Genomic DNA, 25,729 nt, shown 5'->3' with positions numbered 1-25,729 from the left:
AACCCAGAAAATAAATCCATGGAGTTTCAGGTGTTCTTCACGTTACCTCGTATTTCTTTACTTAGCATCATCTAGTCCGGAAACGCGTGCATCTGATCGTAACGATTAGTTATTTACCGAGTATTGTAGTAACAGATGACCCGATAATAACAGACACAATGAAAACTCAGGAGACATTTCTTTTATATTTAGAAAATAATTTAATAACATTTAAATCCAACATATAAAAAACAACAGTGGAAGGACTCCTCTCCTCTCCGCTGGGATACTCTTTAATCATGTCATGAGAGAACTTTGAGAAAAAGGAAAAAAACAATCCAGCAGAGCCGCGAGTCCTGCAGCCGGTCAGTCTCTCTCAAAATATTCATATTGATCTTTATCAAAATAAAAGTCTTGTGTTTCCTCAGGAGACAAAGAAAAGACAACGTGCAGATGCAGCATTGCTACTGGAGGGGGGGGGGGGGAGGGGGGGGGGCTCAGGTAAAAATAAAAAGGGTGGGAATGAGGTCCAAATGAAAAGTGACAGAAACAGAAACATGAATTCATCACCGGGTCACTCAGCAGGTCTATACTTACGTCCATGATGAGACACATGTGGACTCTCTGTGGGGGGTGGGGGGGGGCTCCGTCTTACCTCGGTCTGCTCTCACTCATCTACAGCTTATTAATCTTTAATGTCACTGATCTTCGGTCACTAAAGTGAGACGCTCACTGAGACCGAGACTCACTCCCACCTGCTGAACCCTGGAGAGCAGCCGCCGCAGCCGAGGGGGTCCGTCTCCATCAGCTGCTGCAGCCAGGAGGCGCTGTGGGGTGGGGGGGGGGAGAGAGGAGGTGAGGAGGAGGAGGGGGTAGCAGGTGTACATGCGTGTAAGAAGGTGAGGTGTAAACAGATCCTGCTGTCACTTCCTGTCTCCTATCAAGAGAAATGTCACTGTACGAGCACACCCCAAGAGACCCTCAAATCCAAGGAGACAATCGCATCCCCAAAGACCATCGCATCCCCAAAGACCATCGCATCTCCAAAGACCATCGCATCTCCAAAGACCATCGCATCTCCAAAGACCATCGCATCCCCAAAGACCATCGCATCTCTAAAGACCATCGCATCTCCAAAGACCATCGCATCCCCAAAGACCATCGCATCTCCAAAGACCATCGCATCTCCAAAGACCATCGCATCCCCAAAGACCATCGCATCTCCAAAGACCATCGCATCCCCAAAGACCATCGCATCTCCAAAGACCATCGCATCCCCAAAGACCATCGCATCTCCAAAGACCATCGCATCTCCAAAGACCATCGCATCCCCAAAGACCATCGCATCTCCAAAGACCATCGCATCCCCAAAGACCATCGCATCTCTAAAGACCATCCCATCCCCAAAGACTATTCCATCCCCAAAGACCATCGCATCTCCAAAGACCATCGCATCCCCAAAGACCATCGCATCTCTAAAGACCATCGCATCCCCAAAGACCATCGCATCTCTAAAGACCATCCCATCCCCAAAGACCATCGCATCTCCAAAGACCATCGCATCCCCAAAGACCATCGCATCTCTAAAGACCATCGCATCTCCAAAGACCATCGCATCTCTAAAGACCATCGCATCCCCAAAGACCATCGCATCTCTAAAGACCATCGCATCTCCAAAGACCATCGCATCTCCAAAGACCATCGCATCCCCAAAGACCATCGCATCCCCAAAGACCATCCCATCCCCAAAGACCATCGCATCCCCAAAGACCATCCCATCCCCAAAGACCATCCCATCCCCAAAGACTATTCCATCCCCAAAGACCATCGCATCCCCAAAGACCATCGCATCTCTAAAGACCATCGCATCCCCAAAGACCATCGCATCTCTAAAGACCATCACATCCCCAAAGACCATCGCATCTCTAAAGACCATCGCATCCCCAAAGACCATCGCATCTCTAAAGACCATCACATCCCCAAAGACCATCGCATCCCCAAAGACCATCCCATCCCCAAAGACCATCCCATCCCCAAAGACTATTCCATCCCCAAAGACCATCGCATCTCTAAAGACCATCGCATCCCCAAAGACCATCGCATCTCCAAAGACCATCGCATCTCCAAAGACCATCGCATCCCCAAAGACCATCGCATCCCCAAAGACCATCCCATCCCCAAAGACTATTCCATCCCCAAAGACCATCGCATCCCCAAAGACCATCGCATCTCTAAAGACCATCGCATCCCCAAAGACCATCGCATCTCTAAAGACCATCACATCCCCAAAGACCATCGCATCTCTAAAGACCATCGCATCCCCAAAGACCATCCCATCCCCAAAGACCATCGCATCCCCAAAGACCATCCCATCCCCAAAGACTATTCCATCCCCAAAGACCATCCCATCCCCAAAGACCATCGCATCCCCAAAGACCATCACATCTCTAAAGACCATCGTATCCCCAAAGACCATCGCATCCCCAAAGTCCATCGCATCCCCAAAGACCATCCCATCCCCAAAGACTATTCCATCCCCAAAGACCATCGCATCTCTAAAGACCATCGCATCCCCAAAGACCATCCCATCCCCAAAGACCATCGCATCCCCAAAGACCATCCCATCCCCAAAGACTATTCCATCCCCAAAGACCATCGCATCTCTAAAGACCATCGCATCTCTAAAGACCATCGCATCTCTAAAGACCATCGCATCCCCAAAGACCATCGCATCTCTAAAGACCATCGCATCCCCAAAGACCCTCGCATCCCCAAAGACTATTCCATCTCTAAAGACTATTCCATCCCCAAAGACCATCGCATCTCTAAAGACCCTCGCATCTCTAAAGACCCTTGCATTCCATAAGGCCATCCCATCACCAGTGACCCTTGCATCTCTGAAAACCATCGCATCTCTGAAAACCATCGCATCTCTAAAGACCATTCCATCTCTAAAGACCCTCGCATCCCTGAAGACCCTCGCATCCCTGAAGACCATTGCATCCCTGAAGACCATCGCATCCCCAAAGACCCTCGCATCCACATAGACCATCGCATCCCTGAAGACTATTCCATCCCCAAAGACCCTCGCATCCCCAAAGACCAGCGCTTACCTATAAACTTTTGAGACAATTAACGTTTGGTTTAAAACATTCTCAACATGCGACTCGAATGAGACACAGGAAGTGAGTCAGTGTGTGTGTGTCAGTGTGTGTGTGAGTCAGTGTGTGTGCGTGTGTCAGTGTGTGTGTGTCAGTGTGTGTGTGTCAGTGTGTGTGTGTCAGTGTGTGTGTGAGTCAGTGTGTGAGTGTCAGTGTGTGTGTGTCAGTGTGTGTGTGTCAGTGTGTGTGTGTCAGTGTGTGTGTGAGTCAGTGTGTGTGAGTCAGTGTGTGTGAGTCAGTGTGTGTGTGAGTCAGTGTGTGTGAGTCAGTGTGTGTGTGTGTCAGTGTGTGTGTCAGTGTGTGTGTGTGTCAGTGTGTGTGTGAGTCAGTGTGTGTGTGAGTCAGTGTGTGTGAGTCAGTGTGTGTGTGTGTCAGTGCGTGTGTGTGTCAGTGTGTGTGAGTCAGTGTGTGTGTGAGTCAGTGCGTGTGTGTGTCAGTGTGTGTGAGTCAGTGTGTGTGTGAGTCAGTGTGTGTGTGTGTCAGTGCGTGTGTGTGTCAGTGTGTGTGAGTCAGTGTGTGTGTGAGTCAGTGCGTGTGTGTGTCAGTGTGTGTGAGTCAGTGTGTGTGTGAGTCAGTGCGTGTGTGTGTCAGTGTGTGTGTGAGTCAGTGTGTGTGAGTCAGTGTGTGTGTGAGTCAGTGTGTGTGAGTCAGTGTGTGTGTGAGTCAGTGTGTGTGTGAGTCAGTGTGTGTGAGTCAGTGTGTGTGTGTGTCAGTGTGTGTGTGAGTCAGTGTGTGTGTGAGTCAGTGTGTGTGAGTCAGTGTGTGTGTGTCAGTGTGTGTGTGAGTCAGTGTGTGTGTGAGTCAGTGTGTGTGTGAGTCAGTGTGTGTGTGAGTCAGTGTGTGTGAGTCAGTGTGTGTGTGTCAGTGTGTGTGTGAGTCAGTGTGTGTGTGAGTCAGTGTGTGTGTGAGTCAGTGTGTGTGTGAGTCAGTGTGTGTGTGAGTCAGTGTGTGTGTGTGTCAGTGTGTGTGTGAGTCAGTGTGTGTGTGAGTCAGTGTGTGTGTGAGTCAGTGTGTGTGTGTGTCAGTGTGTGTGTGAGTCAGTGTGTGTGTGTGTCAGTGTGTGTGTGAGTCAGTGTGTGTGTGTGTCAGTGTGTGTGTGAGTCAGTGTGTGTGTGAGTCAGTGTGTGTGAGTCAGTGTGTGTGTGTGTCAGTGTGTGTGTGAGTCAGTGTGTGTGTGAGTCAGTGTGTGTGTGAGTCAGTGTGTGTGTGTGTCAGTGTGTGTGTGAGTCAGTGTGTGTGTGAGTCAGTGTGTGTGTGTCAGTGTGTGTGTGTGTCAGTGTGTGTTTACATCTTTCCACAGCTCAGCACACAGAGGAAGGTTGGTCAGAGCTTGATGATACAGACGTCGCACCTGGAAGAGAAATACAGTGACATAAAGAGGAAGGAGGAGAAACAGCAAAAACAAAAAACAAAGTGAGAGGTTAATAAACCAACAAACAACAAACTGTCAATCAAGAAGCCTGTGGGGAGGAAACCAGAGTCAGGCGCTCTGCAGAGGGTCCTCCGTCCCTCCAGGACCTGTAGGACCCTGAGGCAGTTCATTTAAATGAAACCATTAATGGACCTGACCATTGTGATTGGTCTCCTTGTACATGGAGGTCCTGGCCTAATGGGTTGCTCTCACCTATCAGGACCACATCCCCTCAGTCCTCCACCACCCTCTGAACTTAGCACATTGTACACAAAGCTACTTCTTAATATCTGCACAGCTCTCCACTTCTCATACTAATACTGCACATATTTTATTATCAAAGTATTTTGTCATATTATACTGTTCTTAGTTTTTGGGTATATAGTTATATATTTGAATAAAAGGTCCTTCAGAGCGTCTCTCCATCCCTGACTCACCTCAGAAGTTTGCTTCAGCTCCTTCTCCACAGCTAGCGCTCTGAGAGAAACACAGATGCAGTCAGGAAACACACCTCAGAGGGTTATTGATCTCACACACACACACATATATTTTTAGGAGCTGCTTCATGAATACTTTAAGATTATGCAGTGAAACAAACCAAACATGGTTGATTCCCACCCATGAATAGAGGATTAACAGCTATGTACACCCCAGTAGTGGAGCTAAGGATTATAAAACTACATTTCTACTTGTTTCCTCTGCAGTGTGAAGGCCTTCATTGGTTGGGTTCAGAACATCCCGGCTCCTTGATTTAAGCTTTGGTTTCTCATGGTCCGTGCTGGGTGTCACTCACATGTTCCAGTAGGCGAGGCACTTGGGAGAATGGCTGCTCAGCATCCGGACCTGGAACTTCAGGTGCTCCATGTTTCCATCCTGCCACTCCTGATGCAGCAACCTGAGCATCAACACAGCAACTCAGGAAGCAACAAACACCACAGAGCTGGATCCCACCTCAGGTAACTAACGCCAGCTCAGAAACAACCTCAGAGAAATACGCGCACACACATCGGAGAGGGCTTCCTCTGTACAGGCTCACAGATGTGGAAACTAGGGACACGGATGCAGACTCATGCCCACATCCAGTTGTGCGATGGGTTTTTAACAAGTTACGCATCTTCCTCTATGAATCCTGATGAGCCTTTAAACATCCTACATTAGGGTTGTCCACACCCGGCCCACCAGAGGGTCCAATCCGTCCCGCGGCATGACTTTGCAAAGTGTTAAAATGACAGAATACAATCTGTGCAGTTTTTACAATTTGTATGCATTTTGTGTGTAAATGTTATAGATGAACAAGGCAGGGGGTAACCTTCCTTGATAGTTCCCTCTTTAGTTCGTATGCTGGTGAGTCACCATGACCACACAGATGTGGAAATGAGTGTAAGATCATTTCTAGAAGTAGTTTTGATCATAAAGTCCTATATTGTTCAGATCCAGACACCTGAATGTGTTTGTAGAGACTGATCTGTTGCGATGCACATGTGTAAAGATAATCTGACGCAGAAAATGTTGTCACTTATTTTTCTTAAGAAATGTGAACATGTTAAGAATGTACGTTTTTATTATGCTATGCTTTTACTGATCCGGCCCCACCTGAGATTACACTTGGCTGAACGTGGCCCCTGAACTAATATGAGTTTGACCCCCCTGTCCTAGACCTGGTACTACTGAGTGTGTGTGTGTGTGTGTGTGTGTGTGTACCTCAGACCCAGTTCAGTGTTGTTGGGCATGGCGTATCTTAGTCTCTCCAGAACAAGAGCATGCTGGGATTTCGGCAGACAGCGCAGGTAGAGCGTTACCACCTGAGAACCAATCAGCACAGAGCATTTCCATCAGGTAAAACCGTGTTGTCACGTTCAATATCCTTTCAGGATCTTTATGTTTCTAGAAACTAGTTTAAGTTGAACACGGTCCTCACAAAACAGGTGAGGTAGAACAGGTGAGATGTAGAACAGGTGAGACCTTGTTGTGGAAGGTGTAGCAGCTCCAGAACTCAGCGGGGTTGAAGGGGACACACAGGCGGGACGGGACGGTGCTGAGGCAGCGATGGATCAGATTTGAGAACCGTTTGGACCGACTGAGGGACACAGAGCTGAACTCCAGGTACCTGAAACAGGTGAGACACAAAGAGAGACAGGTGAGAGACAGGTGAGAGACAGGTGAGAGACAGGTGATACAGCTTCTCAGGTTTAACTGTTAAAATGACATAATCTAGGGGGGGGGACTCCAGAAAATCAGAAGAATGCAGAACAAGAAACAAAAACATAGGTGTTCAAGTGAGACCCCCCAGGTTTGAAATTGACCCCCCCAGGTGTGCAGGTGACCCCCCCCGGTGTGCAGGTGATCCCCCCCCAGGTTTGAAAGTGACCCCCCCCCAGGTGTGCAGGTGACCCCCCCCCGGTGTGCAGGTGATGCCCCCAGGTGTGCAGGTGACCCCCCCCCCGGTGTGCAAGTGACCCCCCAAGTGTACAGGTGACCCCCCCTGTGTGCAGGTGACCCCCCCAGGTGTACAGGTGACCCCCCCTGTGTGCAGGTGACCCCCCCTGTGTACAGGTGACCCCCCTGTGTACAGGTGACCCCCCCAGGTGTACAGGTGAACCCCCTGTGTGCAGGTGACCCCCCCTGTGTGCAGGTGACCCCCCCAGGTGTACAGGTGACCCCCCCCAGGTGTACAGGTGAACCCCCTGTGTGCAGGTGACCCCCCCTGTGTACAGGTGACCCCCCCCCCCCAGGTGACACTCACTCCATCCACAGAGTGTGCAGCTGGTCTCGCTGCAGGACGGACCCCAGCGCTCTCTCGTAGGCGTCCACAGTGTCGTCCACTGATCCGTGCAGCCGCTGCCAGCAGCTGAACATACAAAGCACATGTTAAGCACATGTTAGACACAAGGCGTGTTAAAACATGTAAACATATATTAAATAATAATAAATGAAGTGTTACCAGTGTATGAGGTGCAGGTAGGCTCTCTGCTGGCGGAGCGGCTCCTGCAGGTCTGTGATGATCGGAGCTCTCTGCAGCTCCTCGCTGGGGAAACCCAGCAGCTGTCTGCAGACAGGAAGCAGCAACTTTAACATGAACTCAGAAATCACAGTGTGTCTAGCGTTAGCATCACAGTGTGTCTAGTGTTAGCATCACAGTGTGTCTAGCGTTAGCATCACAGTGTGTCTAGCGTTAGCATCACAGTGTGTCTAGCGTTAGCATCACAGTGTGTCTAGCGTTAGCATCACAGTGTGTCTAGCGTTAGCATCACAGTGTGTCTAGCGTTAGCATCACAGTGTGTCTAGTGTTAGCATCACAGTGTATGTAGCGTTAGCGTCAGAGATAACAGGGACTAGCGTTAGCATCACAGTGTGTATAGCGTTAGCGTCAGAGATAACAGGGACTAGCGTTAGCATCACAGTGTGTGTAGCGTTAGCATCACAGTGTGTCTAGCGTTAGCATCACAGTGTGTCTAGCGTTAGCATCACAGTGTGTCTAGTGTTAGCATCACAGTGTATGTAGCGTTAGCGTCAGAGATAACAGGGACTAGCGTTAGCATCACAGTGTGTGTAGCGTTAGCATCACAGTGTATGTAGCGTTAGCGTCAGAGATAACAGGGACTAGCGTTAGCATCACAGTGTATGTAGCGTTAGCGTCAGAGATAACAGGGACTAGCGTTAGCATCACAGTGTGTCTAGCGTTAGCATCACAGTGTGTCTAGTGTTAGCATTACAGTGTGTCTAGCGTTAGCATCACAGTGTGTCTAGTGTTAGCATCACAGTGTGTCTGGCGTTAGCATCACAGTGTGTCTGGTGTTAGCATCACAGTGTATTTAGCGTTAGCATCACAGTGTGTGTAGCGTTAGCATCACAGTGTGTCTGGTGTTAGCATCACAGTGTATGTAGCGTTAGCGTCAGAGATAACAGGGACTAGCGTTAGCATCACAGTGTGTGTAGCGTTAGCGTCAGAGATAACAGGGACTAGCGTTAGCATCACAGTGTGTGTAGCGTTAGCATCACAGTGTATGTAGCGTTAGCGTCAGAGATAACAGGGACTAGCGTTAGCATCACAGTGTGTGTAGCGTTAGCTTCAGAGATAACAGGGACTAGCGTTAGCATCACAGTGTGTGTAGCATTAGCATCACAGTGTATGTAGCATTAGCATCAGAGATAACAGGGACTAGCGTTAGCATCACAGTGTGTGTAGCGTTAGCATCACAGTGTATGTAGCGTTAGCGTCAGAGATAACAGGGACTAGTGTTAGCATCGCAGTGTGTGTAGCGTTAGCGTCAGAGCTAACAGGGACCATCGTACCGCAGGACGTCCACGGGCTCCCTGACGCTCTGCTGCTCCTCACACAGCGACAGCATGAAGCATCGGACCAGCGGAGCGATGGCGCTGCACCTCTCCTGGGACCACACACAACAAACATTTAAATAACGTTTCAACAACATCATAGAACATATGAACTGCTACCATCTAATGGAGATCAATAAAGACTGAAGCATCCTTTGAGCAGCTCTCACTGATCCTGCTGTGATGCAAGGAGCATTTCAGATGTGTGTGTGTGTGTGTGTGTGTGTGTGTGTGTGTGTGTGTGTGTGTACCTGTGCTCTGAGGAAGCAGCAGCAGCGGTACAGCAGCTCGGCATTGTGGGGGCTCTCTGTCAGAGCGGTCAGCCAGGTGTTGACCCCCCCCTCGGTGTCGCCCCTCAGCAGCAGCAGCTCGGACAGAGAGACTCTCAGAGGGGCGGAGTCAGGACACACCTGCAGCAGCGACTCACACAGGGCCACGCCCTCATCATACCTGCAGCAATTAGGATGGTCATTATCAGATAAATACATCATTAGACCTTGGGTCCCGAAAGGCGCTTTATAAATTCCATTTATTATTATTATTATTATTGTTTTAAAGGTCTCCTATCAGCTGTTTTCATATATTACAGATAATAATAAAAACATGTCTCTGAAGTGTCCTGCTCCAAACCCCAAACAGATCCTTGTAGCCCCCCCCCCCTCTCTTCCAGCTGTTACTAAGGACATGTCTCTGAAGTGTCCTGCTCCAAACCCCAAACAGATCCTTGTAGCCCCCCCCCCCCCTCTCTTCCAGCTGTTACTAAGGACATGTCTCTGAAGTGTCCTGCTCCAAACCCCAAACAGATCCTTGTAGCCCCCCCCCCCTCTCTTCCAGCTGTTACTAAGGACATGTCTCTGAAGTGTCCTGCTCCAAACCCCAAACAGATTCTTGTAGCCCCCCCCCCCTCTCTCTTCCAGCTGTTACTAAGGACATGTCTCTGAAGTGTCCTGCTCCAAACCCCAAACAGATTCTTGTAGCCCCCCCCCCTCTCTCTTCCAGCTGTTACTAAGGACATGTCTCTGAAGTGTCCTGCTCCTAACCCCAAACAGATCCTTGTAGCCCCCCCCCCTCCTCTCTTCCAGCTGTTACTAAGGACATGTCTCTGAAGTGTCCTGCTCCTAACCCCAAACAGATCCTTGTAGCCCCCCCCCTCTCTTCCAGCTGTTACTAAGGACATGTCTCTGAAGTGTCCTGCTCCAAACCCCAAACAGATCCTTGTAGCCCCCCCCCCCTCTCTTCCAGCTGTTACTAAGGACATGTCTCTGAAGTGTCCTGCTCCTAACCCCAAACAGATCCTTGTAGCCCCCCCCTCTCTCTTCCAGCTGTTACTAAGGACATGTCTCTGAAGTGTCCTGCTCCAAACCCCAAACAGATCCTTGTAGCCCCCCCCCCCTCTCTTCCAGCTGTTACTAAGGACATGTCTCTGAAGTGTCCTGCTCCAAACCCCAAACAGATCCTTGTAGCCCCCCCCCCTCTCTTCCAGCTGTTACTAAGGACATGTCTCTGAAGTGTCCTGCTCCAAACCCCAAACAGATCCTTGTAGCCCCCCCCCCTCTCTTCCAGCTGTTACTAAGGACAGACATGTCTCTGAAGTGTCCTGCTCCAGACCCCAAACAGATCCTTGTAGCCCCCCCCCCTCTCTTTCAGCTGTTACTAAGGACAGACATGTCTCTGAAGTGTCCTGCTCCAAACCCCAAACAGATCCTTGTAGCCCCCCCCCCCCTCTCTCCCAGCTGTTACTAAGGACATGTCTCTGAAGTGTCCTGCTCCAAACCCCAAACAGATCCTTGTAGCCCCCCCCCCTCTCTTCCAGCTGTTACTAAGGACATGTCTCTGAAGTGTCCTGCTCCAAACCCCAAACAGATCCTTGTAGCCCCCCCCTCTCTCTCTTCCAGCTGTTACTAAGGACATGTCTCTGAAGTGTCCTGCTCCAAACCCCAAACAGATCCTTGTAGCCCCCCCCCCCCCCCTCTCTTCCAGCTGTTACTAAGGGCATGTCTCTGAAGTGTCCTGCTCCAAACCCCAAACAGATCCTTGTAGCCCCCCCCCCCCTCTCTTCCAGCTGTTACTAAGGACATGTCTCTGAAGTGTCCTGCTCCAAACCCCAAACAGATCCTTGTAGCCCCCCCCCCCTCTCTTCCAGCTGTTACTAAGGACATGTCTCTGAAGTGTCCTGCTCCTAACCCCAAACAGATCCTTGTAGCCCCCCCCCCCTCTCTTCCAGCTGTTACTAAGGACATGTCTCTGAAGTGTCCTGCTCCAAACCCCAAACAGATCCTTGTAGCCCCCCCCCTCTCTTCCAGCTGTTACTAAGGACATGTCTCTGAAGTTTCCTGCTCCAAACCCCAAACAGATCCTTGTAGCCCCCCCCTCTCTTCCAGCTGTTACTAAGGACATGTCTCTGAAGTGTCCTGCTCCAAACCCCAAACAGATCCTTGTAGCCCCCCCCCCCCCCTCTCTTCCAGCTGTTACTAAGGACATGTCTCTGAAGTGTCCTGCTCCAAACCCCAAACAGATCCTTGTAGCCCCCCCCCCCCCCTCTCTCCCAGCTGTTACTAAGGACATGTCTCTGAAGTGTCCTGCTCCAAACCCCAAACAGATCCTTGTAGCCCCCCCCCCTCTCTTCCAGCTGTTACTAAGGACATGTCTCTGAAGTGTCCTGCTCCAAACCCCAAACAGATCCTTGTAGCCCCCCCCCCCCTCTCTTCCAGCTGTTACTAAGGACAGACATGTCTCTGAAGTGTCCTGCTCCAAACCCCAAACAGATCCTTGTAGCCCCCCCCTCTCTCTCTTCCAGCTGTTACTAAGGACATGTCTCTGAAGTGTCCTGCTCCAAACCCCAAACAGATCCTTGTAGCCCCCCCCCTCTCTCTCTTCCAGCTGTTACTAAGGACATGTCTCTGAAGTGTCCTGCTCCAAACCCCCAACAGATCCTTGTAGCCCCCCCCCTCTCTCTCTTCCAGCTGTTACTAAGGACATGTCTCTGAAGTGTCCTGCTCCAAACCCCAAACAGATCCTTGTAGCCCCCCCCCTCTCTCTCTTCCAGCTGTTACTAAGGACATGTCTCTGAAGTGTCCTGCTCCAAACCCCAAACAGATCCTTGTAGCCCCCCCCTCTCTCTCTTCCAGCTGTTACTAAGGACATGTCTCTGAAGTGTCCTGCTCCAAACCCCAAACAGATCCTTGTTATCTTAACTTATCTGGTGCCCTCATTGGTCATGTGCGCGTTCGTGTGTGTTGGAGGAGGGGCTCTGTGAGGAAGTGGCAGATTTTCTCCGGTTGTGTATTTTCAAATTCTAGCGATCTCGAGCCGGTTTCTCAAACTTACCTACCCCACCTTTAAGTTGTGAGTTTAGTGTTTTTGACCCTAAGAAACACTGATGCATTAATCAATAACAATAATCCACAGCTCCCCTCTCTGCTCCAGAGGATTTAAAAAAAAAATATCCCAATGCCACCCCCCCTCCCCGCTCAGGCAGCACCCCCCCTAAGCAGTAAACCTAGGGGAAACAGCATGGAGCTCAAACTCTTTCTCAGGTTTACCACAGGGTGACTTCCTTTTGATTTCCTGCTTCTTCACACATACTCTCTCCAGTACAGGTTAGCTCTGAGTGTTAGCATGCTAATGTAAACACAGACCATATAGAGTGGCGAAGTCACGCCCATCTACTTCCGCCCCATGGGACCTTATTTCGGAAAAATTATGCATTGAAGTCAATGGGGAGAGAAAACTTATCTTTCGATCCTGTTTGAATTGTGCCATGAATTACACATATGATGTTTGTCAATCTTAAAAAATCATTTCCATGTCAAAAAAGTCACAGTTTGTCGTAAAACTGTTGAAATATAAGACTATGAAAAATACGCAACTAGAAAGACTACAAATCCCAGAGTCGCGTAAGTGATGTCACAATTGTTTTCCTCCACAAAGAGATAGCTAAGATCAGCGCCATATAGATATAATCTATCTATATGGCGCTGGCTAAGATAAGATAACTTTAACAAGATGCCTGTGTGCTTAGTACCAGGTTGTTATCATACCAGCAATGGGTCTTGCTCGTTCTTTCGCTTCCCGTCTGATGAAAGGACCAGGAGTACTCTGGATCATGCTAGCTAGTAGCTAGCACGTTAGTTTGCATTACAGCCTTGTCATTTTTATTAGCCTTAACATGAAGTAACATTAAGTAACCCAAAATGTTAAACAGTAAGAGTAGTAGTCATATTTCGTGAACCCTTTGAATAGTACTGTCACCGGTGTGATCATTCTATAATACACCATTTAAGCCCGGGAGAGAAAAGCTAACGCTAACGCTAACACTAGCGATCTTCTCTACTTCATGCTATCTGCACAAATGGTTGACATTAAACATTAAAACGACCAGGCAGTTCAGAGAGAATCAAAGGAAGGCAGGCAGGCAGCTTTGCATGACTTTCTTCAGGACGTGTTTCATTGTGGTGATAGTGAGGGTAGTCAATCGTTTTGTTGACAAGACAGTAGTGACGGCCATCTTGGTGACGTGTGAGACCAGAGATGTAGTTCATTGAGCGTTTCACACAAACAAATGTGTTACTTCACAGTTTTACCACACATTTTATTTTTTTTGACTTGCAAAATGATCTTTTAAATTGACAAACATCATATGTGTAATTCATGGCACAATTCAAACGGGATCGAAAGATAATCTTTCTCTCTGCATTGACTTCAATACATAATTTTTCCGAAATAAGGTCCCATGGAGGTCCACCGGAAGGGGAGGGACTTCGCCACTCTATTACGTCCAGAACACGTCTCATTGTTTCTGACAGCAACGTTTCTGATTGGCCCGTGGGTGTAAAGCCCGCCCACATTTTAGTCATGTGGTCATGATGCAGCAAATCTGGATCAGCTCCGTTGTCCCCCCCGTTTTTAGAGATGTGTGTACGGAGGAAAAGAGAGAGGGGTTTATTTCCTGACACTTTGAGAGTCTCCTGACACACGGGGGACACACGGGGGACACACGGGGGACACACGGGGGACACACGGGGGACACACGGGGGACACACCGGGGACACACGGGGGACACACGGGGGACACACGGGGGACACACCGGGGACACACGGGGGACACACACCGGGACACACACGGGGGACACACCGGGACACACACCGGGACACACACGGGGGACACACGGGGGACACACCGGGGACACACCGGGGACACACACCGGGACACACACCGGGACACACCGGGGACACACGGGGGACACACGGGGGACACACGGGGGACACACGGGGGACACACACCGGGACACACACGGGACACACCGGGGACACACGGGGGACACACGGGGACACACCGGGGACACACGGGGGACACACCGGGGACACACGGGGGACACACGGGGGACACACGGGGGACACACGGGGGACACACGGGGGACCACAGACCCGGGGACACACGGGGGACACACCGGGGACACACCGGGGACACACACCGGGACACACACCGGGACACACACCGGGGACACACGGGGGACACACGGGGGACACACGGGGGACACACGGGGGACACACCGGGGACACACGGGGACACACAGCGGGACACACACCGGGACAACACCGGGACACACAGGGGGACACACGGGGGACACACGGGGGACACACCCGGGGGACCAAGGGGGACACACCGGGGGACACGGGGGACACACGGGGGACACACGGGGGACACACGGGGGACACACGGGGGACACACGGGGGACACACCGGGGACACACGGGGGACACACGGGGGACACACGGGGGACACACGGGGGACACACGGGGGACACACGGGGGACACACCGGGGACACACCGGGGACACACGGGGGACACACCGGGGACACACCGGGGACACACGGGGGACACACCGGGGACACACCGGGGGACACACGGGGGACACACCGGGGACACACGGGGGACACACGGGGGACACACGGGGGACACACGGGGGACACACCGGGGACACACAGGGGACACATGTTGATGTAGAGAAGACATCAGAGTGTGACTTCTGCATGATAGGAGACCTTTAAATAGAAATAACAATGCTAACAGTACCTCTCCAGGAGGCGGTAGAGGAACAGGAGGTTGTTGTGCAGAGGAAGGCAGGCGAGCGTCCTCTCGCTGACGGACAGACGCTCGTCACAGCACTGCAGCACGCCGTCTGACAGGAAGCACAAACACTCACTCATTTATTACATCTGCACACAATGTGTCTTCACAGCTCTCCTTAAGCTAGCTAGTGTGTGTGTGTGTACCCTGGAACAGCTGGATCAGGGTGTGTGTGGGCGTCCTGATGTCCCGAGGCGTCCTCCAGGGCATCAGGAAGCTCTCGGTGCTGACCAGCCGCCCCGGCCCGGACTCAGCGGGCAAGAAGAGGCTCGGCAGCCGGCTGAACTCCGTCAGGTGGACGAAGCAGAGCCAGAGCAGAGCGCGGTGCGAGGGGGAGAGGTGGTCCAACAGGCTGCGGAGCTGAGGGGCCTTCAGAGCGCCCTACACACACACACACATTTAGATGAATACTCGATTTTGATTGTTCAATTTGGACATTTCAGAGGTTGTTAATCTGTGCGTGTGTGCATGCGTCCTCACCTGCAGCAGAGCCAGCGCGCTTCCCCCCCGCCCGCTGAACAGATGCAGCTGCACCCGATACAGCAACGCCTCCATCAGCTGGAAGGAGCCTCTGTCAGAGGAGGGGGAGGAGCCTCTGTCAGAGGAGGGGGGCGCCTCCATCAGCTGGGAGGAGTCTCTGTCAGAAGAGGGGGAGGAGCCTCTGTCATAGGAGGGGGGCGCCTCCATCAGCTGGGAGGAGTCTCTGTCAGATGAGGGGGAGGAGCCTCTGTCAGAGGAGGGGGGCGCCTCCATCAGCTGGGAGGATTCTCTGTCAGATGAGGGGGAGGAGCCTCTGTCAGAGGAGGGGGGCGCCTCCATCAGCTGGGAGGATTCTCTGTCAGATGAGGGGGAGGAGCCTCTGTCAGAGGAGGGGGGCGCCTCCATCAGCTGGGAGGAGCAGGGGGGCGCCTCCATCAGCTGGGATGAGGAGGGGGGCGCCTCCATCAGCTGGGATGAGGAGGGGGGCGCCTCCATCAGCTGGGAGGAGGAGGGGGGCGCCTCCATCAGCTGGGATGAGGAGGGGGGCGCCTCCATCAGCAGGAACTGAAGGAGGCGCTCACACACAAAGTCTTTCCCCTCAAACGACCCCTCCAGCTGCAGGTACTGAAACAGGAGGAGACAAAGTTTATACATCGGAAACACCATCAGAGAAGTTAGTAGAAGTGGGAGGGCAGACAGCATGTCCTATACAGAGGGAGCCCTCCCGTAAAGAGTCAACGAGCCAACGAGCCAACGAGCCAACGAGTCAACGAGTCATTGAGTCAATGAGTCAATGACTCAAAGAGTCTCTCTGGTGCTCACCTCCCACCACACCCTGTAGTGCGGCGCGTGCTCCACGGCCATCTCACACATCTGCTGCAGCTCGTCCCTGCTGCCCCTCCTGGAGAACAGGCTCAGGTAGTGGCTCCACACCTCGGGGTCCCCGCAGTTACTCTCCAGGGCCCGGGACAGCGTGTTGAGGGCGGCCTCCAGACCCTCCGCTGCACACCTGGAGGGACACACACAGGACCACAAAGCACCTCTTTAGTCCTGAACACAGGGTGTGATCCGCTTCCATCAGATCACAGAAACAGGGTCTGAAGCTCTCTGTGCTCCAGACCAACCCATCATTAAATACAGACACAAATAATTGTGAGTGAGTGTGTGTGTGTGTATGTGTATGTGTATGTGTGTGTGTGTGTGTGTGTGTGTGTGTATACGTGTGTGTGTATACATGTGTGTGTGTGTGTGTGTGTGTGTGTGTGTGTGTGTGTGTATACATGTGTATGTGCGTGTGCGTGTGCGTGTGTGTGTGTGTGTGTGTACTCACGCCTCGCTCTGCTGCAGGTACTTGAAGGCCAGTTTGATCCACAGCTGGGTGTCTCTGGGGCTCTGCAGGACGCTCAGCTCCAGGTTGGAGAGGTCGTCCGTCTCACTGAGGAAGTAACGCTTGTCCTCCGAGGAGACACACACGTCCAGAGACACACCGCCGGGGTCTGCACGCACACACACACACACACACACACACACACAACACACACACACAAACACACACACACACACACACACACACACACACACACACACACACACACACACACACACACACACACACACACACACACACACACACACACACACACACACACACACACACACACACACACACACACACACACACACACACACACACACACACACACACACACACACACACACACACACACACACACACACACACACACACACACACACACACACACACACACACACACACACACACACACACACACACACACACACCTCGTTATTATACAACTTCAGGTGTGGATGTAATAAGATCACTTTTTTCTGATTTACAAATCAAAATGTTAAAAATAACAACAGGTGTCCCTCCTCACCGCTCCTCCGCTCCTCACCGTGCCTCCCCCCCCTCCGGGGTCTCCCCCCCTGCACTCTCGTCCTCACTGTCCTCCTGGGGGGGGGCGCTGCTCTGAGCCGAGGGCCTCCAGCTCCTGGGGTCCTTACAGGTGGTGAAGGGGGGCACTGGGGGAGGGCACCAACACAACAGAGTTAGGAAGTCAATGAGTTGATGTCTCAGTTAATTGCTTCATGAGTCAAAGAGCTCAGATTTAACGATGAGGTAACGTGGGAATGAGTTCATGAGTCTTTGGGTTGTCGAGGTCTCCATATTAGGTTGAATAATTCAAACGAAAGTGAATTATAATCAAATATAATTAAATATATTCTTATATTTTTCTATAATCACAGTATATATATTTGTTAAGTTGAGTTTAAAAACATATTGTGTTTATGGGTGTCACTGATAAGAGAGGGGAGACAGTTTCTTCCCTCACAGCGGTGCACAGGGGGGGGGGGCTCCTGACTTGTTGGAGAAACACTGAGGCCCCAAAAAGGTGTTTATGCTATAGCCCAGAATAATATTTTGCGTGCTGCACATCAGAGGCCACGCCCAGTTTCCACAAATACGGGTCTGGAGGAGTCTTTAGGGTTTCTGTCCTGAGCATGAAAACACTAGCAGGGAGGGAGCAAACTGGAGAGAGAGGGGAGCTCCCCTGGAAGCTCTCTCCCTGGAGAGCTGGGTTTTCCCTCGGTAAGGTTCTCTCAAACTTGGTAAATATCTCTCGAATTGATTTGTTGAATGCTGAGTGACTTGATTTGTTGAATGCTGAGTGACTTGATTTGTTGAATGCTGAGTGACTTGATTTGTTGAATGCTGAGTGACTTGATTTGTTGAATGCTGAGTGAATTGATTTGTTGAATGCTGAGTGAATTGATTTGTTGAATGCTGAGTGACTTGTTTGATGAATTGTTTGTTGAATGTTTATAACCCAGCCACCTATGAGGACGTTCCTCTGAATTCATGCTGGACATAGGTGTGTATAAGAATTGATTTGTTGAATGAAAGTTTGACTGTCCTTTTTATTATCACCATCATTATGAGGAGATGCCTCTAAATTCTGTCGGACGATTTTAAATGTCACGACTGAATTGGGCAGTTGAAGTTTGGGTACTCTCACATTAGAACCACAGCATGATATGTTTTGCAGGATTGTCATGTTGTAAAGAGAGAAGGTAAAACCCTGAACAAGTGGACCAATTTTCTTCAAATAAACTGATCCCACCTTTTGGATTGAGACAACTTAAAAGACATCTGCGCTCTCCTCTCCTGCTTCAAAGGTGAGATCGCACCCTGCCACACTCACACTTAGGTAGAGCCACACCTCATTTACTGATATCAGAATCCTTCAGGATCGCTTCAACAGATTTAGCGGGTTGTCTGCATTGAAACAGCAGTTCATTGAACCTGGTTCTTCAGGAGTTAATAGAGGTGAGATCTTGCTGGCGTTGGTGGATCTGAGCCAAGCAGTAAACTTACAGAGACTCAATAACTTCTGTTAGGTCCATTAGGAGGTCTGAGTCCTTTGCCGGAATAAATGAACAGGCCTCCCGACTCTCACGGGGTTAATGAGTGACTGAGTGTCTCACCGTGGCGCCGGCTCTCGTTCACTTTGCTGACGAGCAGCACCGCCTTCTGATCCAAAGACATCCGGACCGAGTTAGAACCAAACAGCTGCTGCATGTACCTCTCTGTGAGAACACACACACTCATGAGAAACACTGTGGGGGTGTGTGTGTGTGTGTGTGTGTGTGTGTGTGTCAATCAATATATACAAAATAACAGTCACTTCAATATCTTTGGGATATGTGTGTGTGCGCGCGTGTGTGTGTGTGTGTGTGTGTGTATGTGTATGTGTATGTGTATGTGTGTGTGTGTGTGTGTGTGTGTGTGTGTGTGTGTGTGTGTACCTGTGCATGCACTGATGTCCTTGTCTGAGCTGGTCTCTGAGCAGCCAATCAGAGAGAGGTTGTAGGACAGGAAGTCCTGCAGCAGCTGGTTTCCTGTCAGTGTGCAGTCCCTCATGTGCTGCCTGTTAGCAAACATTCACCATTTCATGTACAGCTGATCAAATATATATAAAACACAAAGCATGTATTCCACATAACATAATGAATGTAATATATGTGACTATAACGACCGCTCACCATCTGCAGAGGTCATCGTTGCAGGTCCCGCTCAGCTCGAAGCGGCAGAAGTTCCTCCTCGGGTCCATGCAGTTGCTGTAGGTCACGGAGCTCAGAGGAAGCTTCTCCTTCGTCCGGAAGTAAGGGCTGAACCTGGGGGGGGGGGGGGGATACACCCGTTACTCCATCACTACACATCATAGAGTATCATACGATACAACGGAGATTCAATGACATACTGTAATCAAACACAACAGATCATCTGAAGCTAATAATGATATATTGAGCAGTGTAGCGTACCTGTAGGACCTGAAGACCAGCAGAGGGCTGTGATAGGCTGTGTAGGGGACAGGCTTCAGATCCCCGCTCCCTGATTGGCTGGTGGCTGCATCAATCTCCACGGAAACCACCTGCACACATCATGTGACTCACGTTAGTCAAAAGGGGAGGGGCTTCATAAGGTAACAGTCACAACATTAGAGAGTAAGTTAAATATGATATGGCTGTGCAGCGCTATGAGAGACAAAGCAGCACTTCAGACAGCATGCGGAGCTGAACTCGTGTTGCGTCTCCTCAGAGTGTACAGCGTGGTGCAATAGAATGTTTGGAGATGTGCAAGTATTACAAATCAAATAGAAATAGTGTTTGTGTGTGTGAAGGTGTGTGTGTGTGTGTGTGTGTGTGTGTGTGTGTGTGTGTGTGTGTGTGTGTGTGTGTGTGTGTGTGTGTGTGTGTGTGTGTGTGTGTCACCTGAGGCCTGTACTACGAAGCCAGTTCAACCTAACCTGGATATGTTTGAGTTATCCGGTTGGCCTAATCCAAAACATACGCGCTCTCGCTAAACGGTCCTACGACGCTGGTTATCAAGTGGATCGCTCAAGCCAGCCGTGTCCTATAGTTAGGTGCGCGTTCACATGAAAGGGGTGGTATCTGGAGCATTCGACCAATCACAAACACGGACAAGCGTACTGACAGCGCAGCGTCATACTTCCTGAATGAAAAGTGAACTTTAATATTAGTCAAATATGAAGAAGTTAAACTTTAAACATCCATGACTTAAACACTTTATCCAGGATCAAAGCCACATAGCTGCACCTGCAAGGTGAATACAGCTGGTAACAGAGAAAGTGTTTGAATGCGTACATTAACAGGTTTATGATATCACTGCCCCGTCTAAGACACGATCTGACTTTCATTACATTTGACTCCAGTGTTTCGTCAACTTAATGTGTTGCTTAAAATAATACTTCTGCATACAGTATGTGACACTGTGAGTGTTGCACGGCCAGATACGGCTCAGCTGACTCAGATAAGGAAATATGATACATTATGATGTGATATGATATGAATGATAATGGGACACATCTACGTCTGCACTCACAGTGCCGCGGACTGTACGTAATGTTACTCTGATCCTGTTACTTATGTCGTGGCAGATATTTAAGTAAGCTTTCTTAACGCTAATGTTATAATAGTCAGATTGCTCTGAAGATGGGAGGGGATATTCTATTAATGTTCACGTTCACACAGTCAGCTGATTTTTGCCGGCCGTCTTTCCTGCAACGGCAGTTTTTCTGTATTTCCTCTATCCTGTAATATGACTTGATCGCTTTAAACTCCGCACACTGAGCTCTGATTGGTCAGCAGGCGGTGAGCTCTGATTGGTCAGCAGGCGGTGCTTTCACTGAGTTGATCTCTTAGCCTGCAACCTAACCTGCTCCGGAGCAGGTTAGCCGCTCAGCATCAGTTACCATGGAGATCTAGCCCGCTAAAAAGAGAACCAGCGTCGTAGGACCGGAAACCCAGAGTTTACCTGAAGTCAGCTCAGAGAACATCCGGCTTCGTAGTGCAGGCCTCTGGTGTGTGAGGGTTTGTTTGGTGTTCTCACCTGTGCAGTGGGGGAGGGGGAGTGGACGCCTCCCCCCAGGAGGAGCATCTCTCTCTGCAGCAGCTCCCCGAGGCCCCCCGGCCCCCCCCCCTGCTGAAGAGCCTCCAGGGGAAGCCCACCCAACACCTCTGTCCTGGGGGGGGGTACAAGGGGGAGGGGCTTGTTGTTGTCTTTGGGGGAGCCTTGCTGCTCCAGGTGGGGTCTGGTGAAGGAGCTGCTGGACCGACAGAGGGACGGGCGGCGACCCCCCTCCCTCACAGAAGCAGAGACGGGGCCCCCCTCCCCTAAAGAAACAGAGACTTGGGGGTCCTCCGCCTCCTCCTCGCTGTCCAGAATCAGTTTATCCTGGGTGAGGTCATGTAGGGAGGGTTGTGAAAGGGGGAGGGTGGAGGGGGAGGGAGTTGGGAGGGTCAGATTTGAGACGGGGGGCAGCTCTGAGACGGGGGGGTTAGATCTGAGCGCCTGCCGGTCCTTCAGCTGCTGGATCTTCAGAGCGTACTCGCGCTCCAGCAGCTGGAGGCGCTGCTTCTGAGCCAGCAGCTCTGCAAAGTGACCCCCCGCGGTGCGGAGAGCAGGGTCCAACCGCCGCTGCTTCATCGGCTGGAGGGAGGGGGCACATATTAAACATTATTGTTAGAAAACTCTCCCTGGTCCCCGGCTGGAGCTTCAATCTCAGGATCCATGTATTTCTGATCCTCTCAAGAATGGAAGTAGTCATCACATAGTCATCTCAAAAATTCTGACTTTTCTCAAAATCTCTAAAATTCTGACTTTTCCCTCAAAATTCTGACTTTTTCTCAAAATCAAAAAATTCTGACTTTTTCTCAAAATCTAAAAATTCTGACTTTTTCTGAAAATTCTGACTTTTTCTAAAACAATCTCAAAATGCTGACTTTCTAAAAATCTCAAAATTCTGACTTTTACCTCAAATCTCAAAATTCTGAATACCTAAAAATGTTAATAATAATGTGTGTGTGTGTGTATCAGTGTGACAGGTGGGGTTCCTCACCTGGCTGTGGATGGTGTCTGCTCTGCGTTTAGCTCCGCCCCCTGCAGCCTGCTGCGCCGCAGACAGCTGCAGCTGCAGCCGCTCACACACAGTCTGCTTCAGAGAGACGCGCTGCTCCACCCGCTGCACCTACACACACACACACACACACACACACACACACACACACACGAGAGAAATACAATCAACATTTATTATAGCCCCAAATCACAAGAAATGCCTCAAAGGGCTGTTGAGAAAATACTGAATGTCTCTCAACATGAGAGTAGCATGCTAACAAAGGCATCCCAACTGTATCTGTGAACATGACAGGATGTATGATTACCTAGAAGAGCATCAGGACTGTTTGAGGCATATGATAGCTATGTGATTAACATGATGATTCAGCATGTGTGTGTGTGTGTGTGTGTGTGTGTGTGTGTGTGTGGTGCAGACCTGCTCCTGCAGCTTCTTCAGCAGCGTCCTATTGGCCGTCACCACCTTCTCTGCGGCCTGCAGCTGCTCTCTGACTCTCAGCACCTTCCCCTCCGCTGCCTTCAGAGACTCCCTCTTCTTCTGCTCCTGCTGCAGGAGGTGCCTCAGCACAGCCTCGTCCCTCTGCTGCAGCTCCCTGACACACACACACACACACACACACACACACACACACACACACACACACACACACACACACACACACACACACACACACACACACACACACACACACACACACCACACACACACACACACACACACACACACACACACACACACACACACACACACACACACACACACACACACCACACACACACACACACACACACACACACACACACACACACACACACACACCACACAATCACACACACACACAACACACACACACACACACACACACACACACACACACACACACACACACACCACACACACACACACACACACACGTATTACAAAACAATAATGCAGTGCTACCTGTGTCTGCTGAGTCTCTCTGAGTCTCCTCTCTGAGTCTCCTCTCTGAGTCTCTCCGAGTCTCCTCTCTGAGTCTCTCTGAGTCTCCTCTCTGAGTCTCTCTGAGTCTCCTCTCCGAGTCTCCTCTCTGAGTCTCTCTGAGTCTCCTCTCTGAGTCTCTCTGAGTCTCCTCTCCGAGTCTCCTCTCTGAGTCTCTCTGAGTCTCCTCTCCGAGTCTCCTCTCTGAGTCTCCTCTGAGTCTCCTCTCCGAGTCTCTCTCTGAGTCTCTCCTCTCGATCTCCTCTCCGAGTCTCCTCTCCGAGTCTCCTCTCTGAGTCTCCTCTCCAAGGCGTCCTCCGAGTCTCCTCTCCGAGTCTCCTCTCCGAGTCTCCTCTCCGAGTCTCCTCTCCGAGTCGCCTTCTCCTAAGTCGTCTCTCTGAGTCTCCTCTCTGAGTCGCTCTGAGTCTCCTCTCTGAGTCTCCTCTCTGAGTCTCTCGCTGAGTGCTTCCTCTCTGAGTCTCTCTGAGTCTCCCTCTCGTGAGTCCCTCTCTGAGTCTCTCTGATGTCTCCTCTCTGAGTCTCCTCTCTGAGTCTCCTCTCTGAGTCTCTCTGAGTCTCCTCTCTGAGTCTCTCTGAGTCTCCTCTCTGAGTCTCTCTGAGTCTCTCTGAGTCTCCTCTCTGAGTCTCTCTGAGTCTCCTCTCTGAGTCTCCTCTCTGAGTCTCTCTTGAGTCTCTCTGAGTCTCCTCTCTGAGTCTCCTCTCTCTGAGTCTCTCTCGAGTCTCCTACGCGTCTCCTCTCTGAGTCTCTCTGAGTCTCCTCTCCGAGTCTCCTCTCTGAGTCTCTCTGAGTCTCCTCTCCGAGTCTCCTCTCCGAGTCTCTCTGAGTCTCCTCTCCGAGTCTCTCTGAGTCTCCTCTCCGAGTCTCCTCTCCGAGTCTCCTCTCCGAGTCTCCTCTCCGAGTCGTCTCTCTGAGTCGTCTCTCTGAGTCTCCTCTCTGAGTCTCTCTGAGTCTCCTCTCTGAGTCTCTCTGAGTCTCCTCTCTGAGTCTCTCTGAGTCTCCTCTCTGAGTCTCTCTGAGTCTCCTCTCTGAGTCTCTCTGAGTCTCCTCTCTGAGTCTCTTGAGTCTACTCTCTGAGCTCTCTGAGGTCTCTCTGAGTCTCCTCTATGAGTCCTCTGAGTCTCCTCCTGAGTCTCCTCTCTGAGTCTCTCTGAGTCTCCTCTCTGAGTCTCCTCTCTGAGTCTCTCTGAGTCTCCTCTCTGAGTCTCCTCTCTGAGTCTCCTCTCTGAGTCTCTCTGAGTCTCCTCTCTGAGTCTCCTCTCTGAGTCTCTCTGAGTCTCCTCTCTGAGTCTCCTCTCTGAGTCTCCTCTCTGAGTCTCTCTGAGTCTCTCTGAGTCTCCTCTCTGAGTCTCCTCTCTGAGTCTCCTCTCTGAGTCTCCTCTCTGAGTCTCTCTCTGAGTCTCCTCTCTGAGTCTCTTCTCTGAGTCTCCTCTCTGAGTCTCCTCTCTGAGTCTCTCTGAGTCTCTTCTCTGAGTCTCCTCTCTGAGTCTCTGAGTCTCCTCTCTGAGTCTCCTCTCTGAGTCTCTTCTCTGAGTCTCCTCTCTGAGTCTCTCTGAGTCTCCTCTCTGAGTCTCCTCTCTGAGTCTCCTCTCCTGAGTATCTGAGTCCTCTCTGAGTCTCCTCTCTGAGTCTCCTCTCTGAGTCTCTCTGAGTCTCTCTGAGTCTCCTCTCTGAGTCTCTCTGAGTCTCTCTGAGTCTCCTCTCTGAGTCTCCTCTCTGAGTCTCCTCTCTGAGTCGTCTCTCTGAGTCGTCTCTCTGAGTCGTCTCTCTGAGTCTCCTCTCTGAGTCTCCTCTCTGAGTCTCCTCTCTGAGTCTCCTCTCTGAGTCTCCTCTCTGAGTCTCTCTGAGTCTCCTCTCTGAGTCTCCTCTCTGAGTCTCCTCTCTGAGTCTCTCTGAGTCTCCTCTCTGAGTCTCCTCTCTGAGTCTCTCTGAGTCTCTCTGAGTCTCCTCTCTGAGTCTCTACTCTGAGTCTCTACTCTGAGTCTCTACTCTGAGTCTCCTCTCTGAGTCTCTCTGAGTCTCCTCTCTGAGTCTCTCTGAGTCTCCTCTCTGAGTCTCCTCTCTCTGTAACATGTTGATAATGCAGTGCTACCTGTGTCTGCTGAGTCTCTGCTCGGCCTCTCCGAGTCTCCGCTCTGCAGCCGCTCTGACGCTGGCCTCCTGAAGGGCGTCGGGGACGGGGGGGGAGGAGGGGCCGCGGGGGGGCGCCCCCAGATCCTTCAGCAGCTTCTGCTTCTCCCGGCTGCAGAGAGAGAGAGAGAGAGAGAGAGAGAGAGAGAGAGAGGGGGGGGGGG

The 25,729-nt window shown here is 51.0% G+C and overlaps 1 protein-coding gene across 1 annotated transcript; it reads right to left on the bottom strand.

The window, feature by feature from the left end:
• Positions 1-182: 182 nt before the first annotated feature.
• On the bottom strand, positions 183-25,677 carry LOC117496626 (zinc finger C3H1 domain-containing protein; the record flags this gene model as incomplete). The annotated part of the gene is given in 24 exon segments (XM_034148338.1): positions 183-806; positions 4,429-4,491; positions 4,989-5,028; positions 5,345-5,446; positions 6,253-6,353; positions 6,514-6,658; positions 7,295-7,399; positions 7,493-7,597; positions 8,845-8,939; positions 9,138-9,336; positions 14,961-15,066; positions 15,161-15,395; positions 15,495-16,118; positions 16,317-16,503; positions 16,825-16,990; positions 17,412-17,540; positions 19,005-19,106; positions 19,326-19,447; positions 19,563-19,694; positions 19,842-19,951; positions 21,430-22,029; positions 22,439-22,567; positions 22,874-23,048; positions 25,528-25,677. Coding segments are annotated over 24 exon segments (4,051 nt in total), but the record flags the coding sequence as incomplete, so codon positions are not given.
• Between the last annotated feature and the right edge of the window lie 52 nt (positions 25,678-25,729).

The sequence above is a fragment of the Trematomus bernacchii genome, unplaced genomic scaffold (assembly GCF_902827165.1).
Source record: "Trematomus bernacchii unplaced genomic scaffold, fTreBer1.1, whole genome shotgun sequence".
NCBI lineage: Eukaryota > Metazoa > Chordata > Actinopteri > Perciformes > Nototheniidae > Trematomus > Trematomus bernacchii.
The sequence above is the reverse complement of the archived record's forward strand: the minus strand, read 5'-3'. Positions and strand labels throughout refer to the sequence as shown.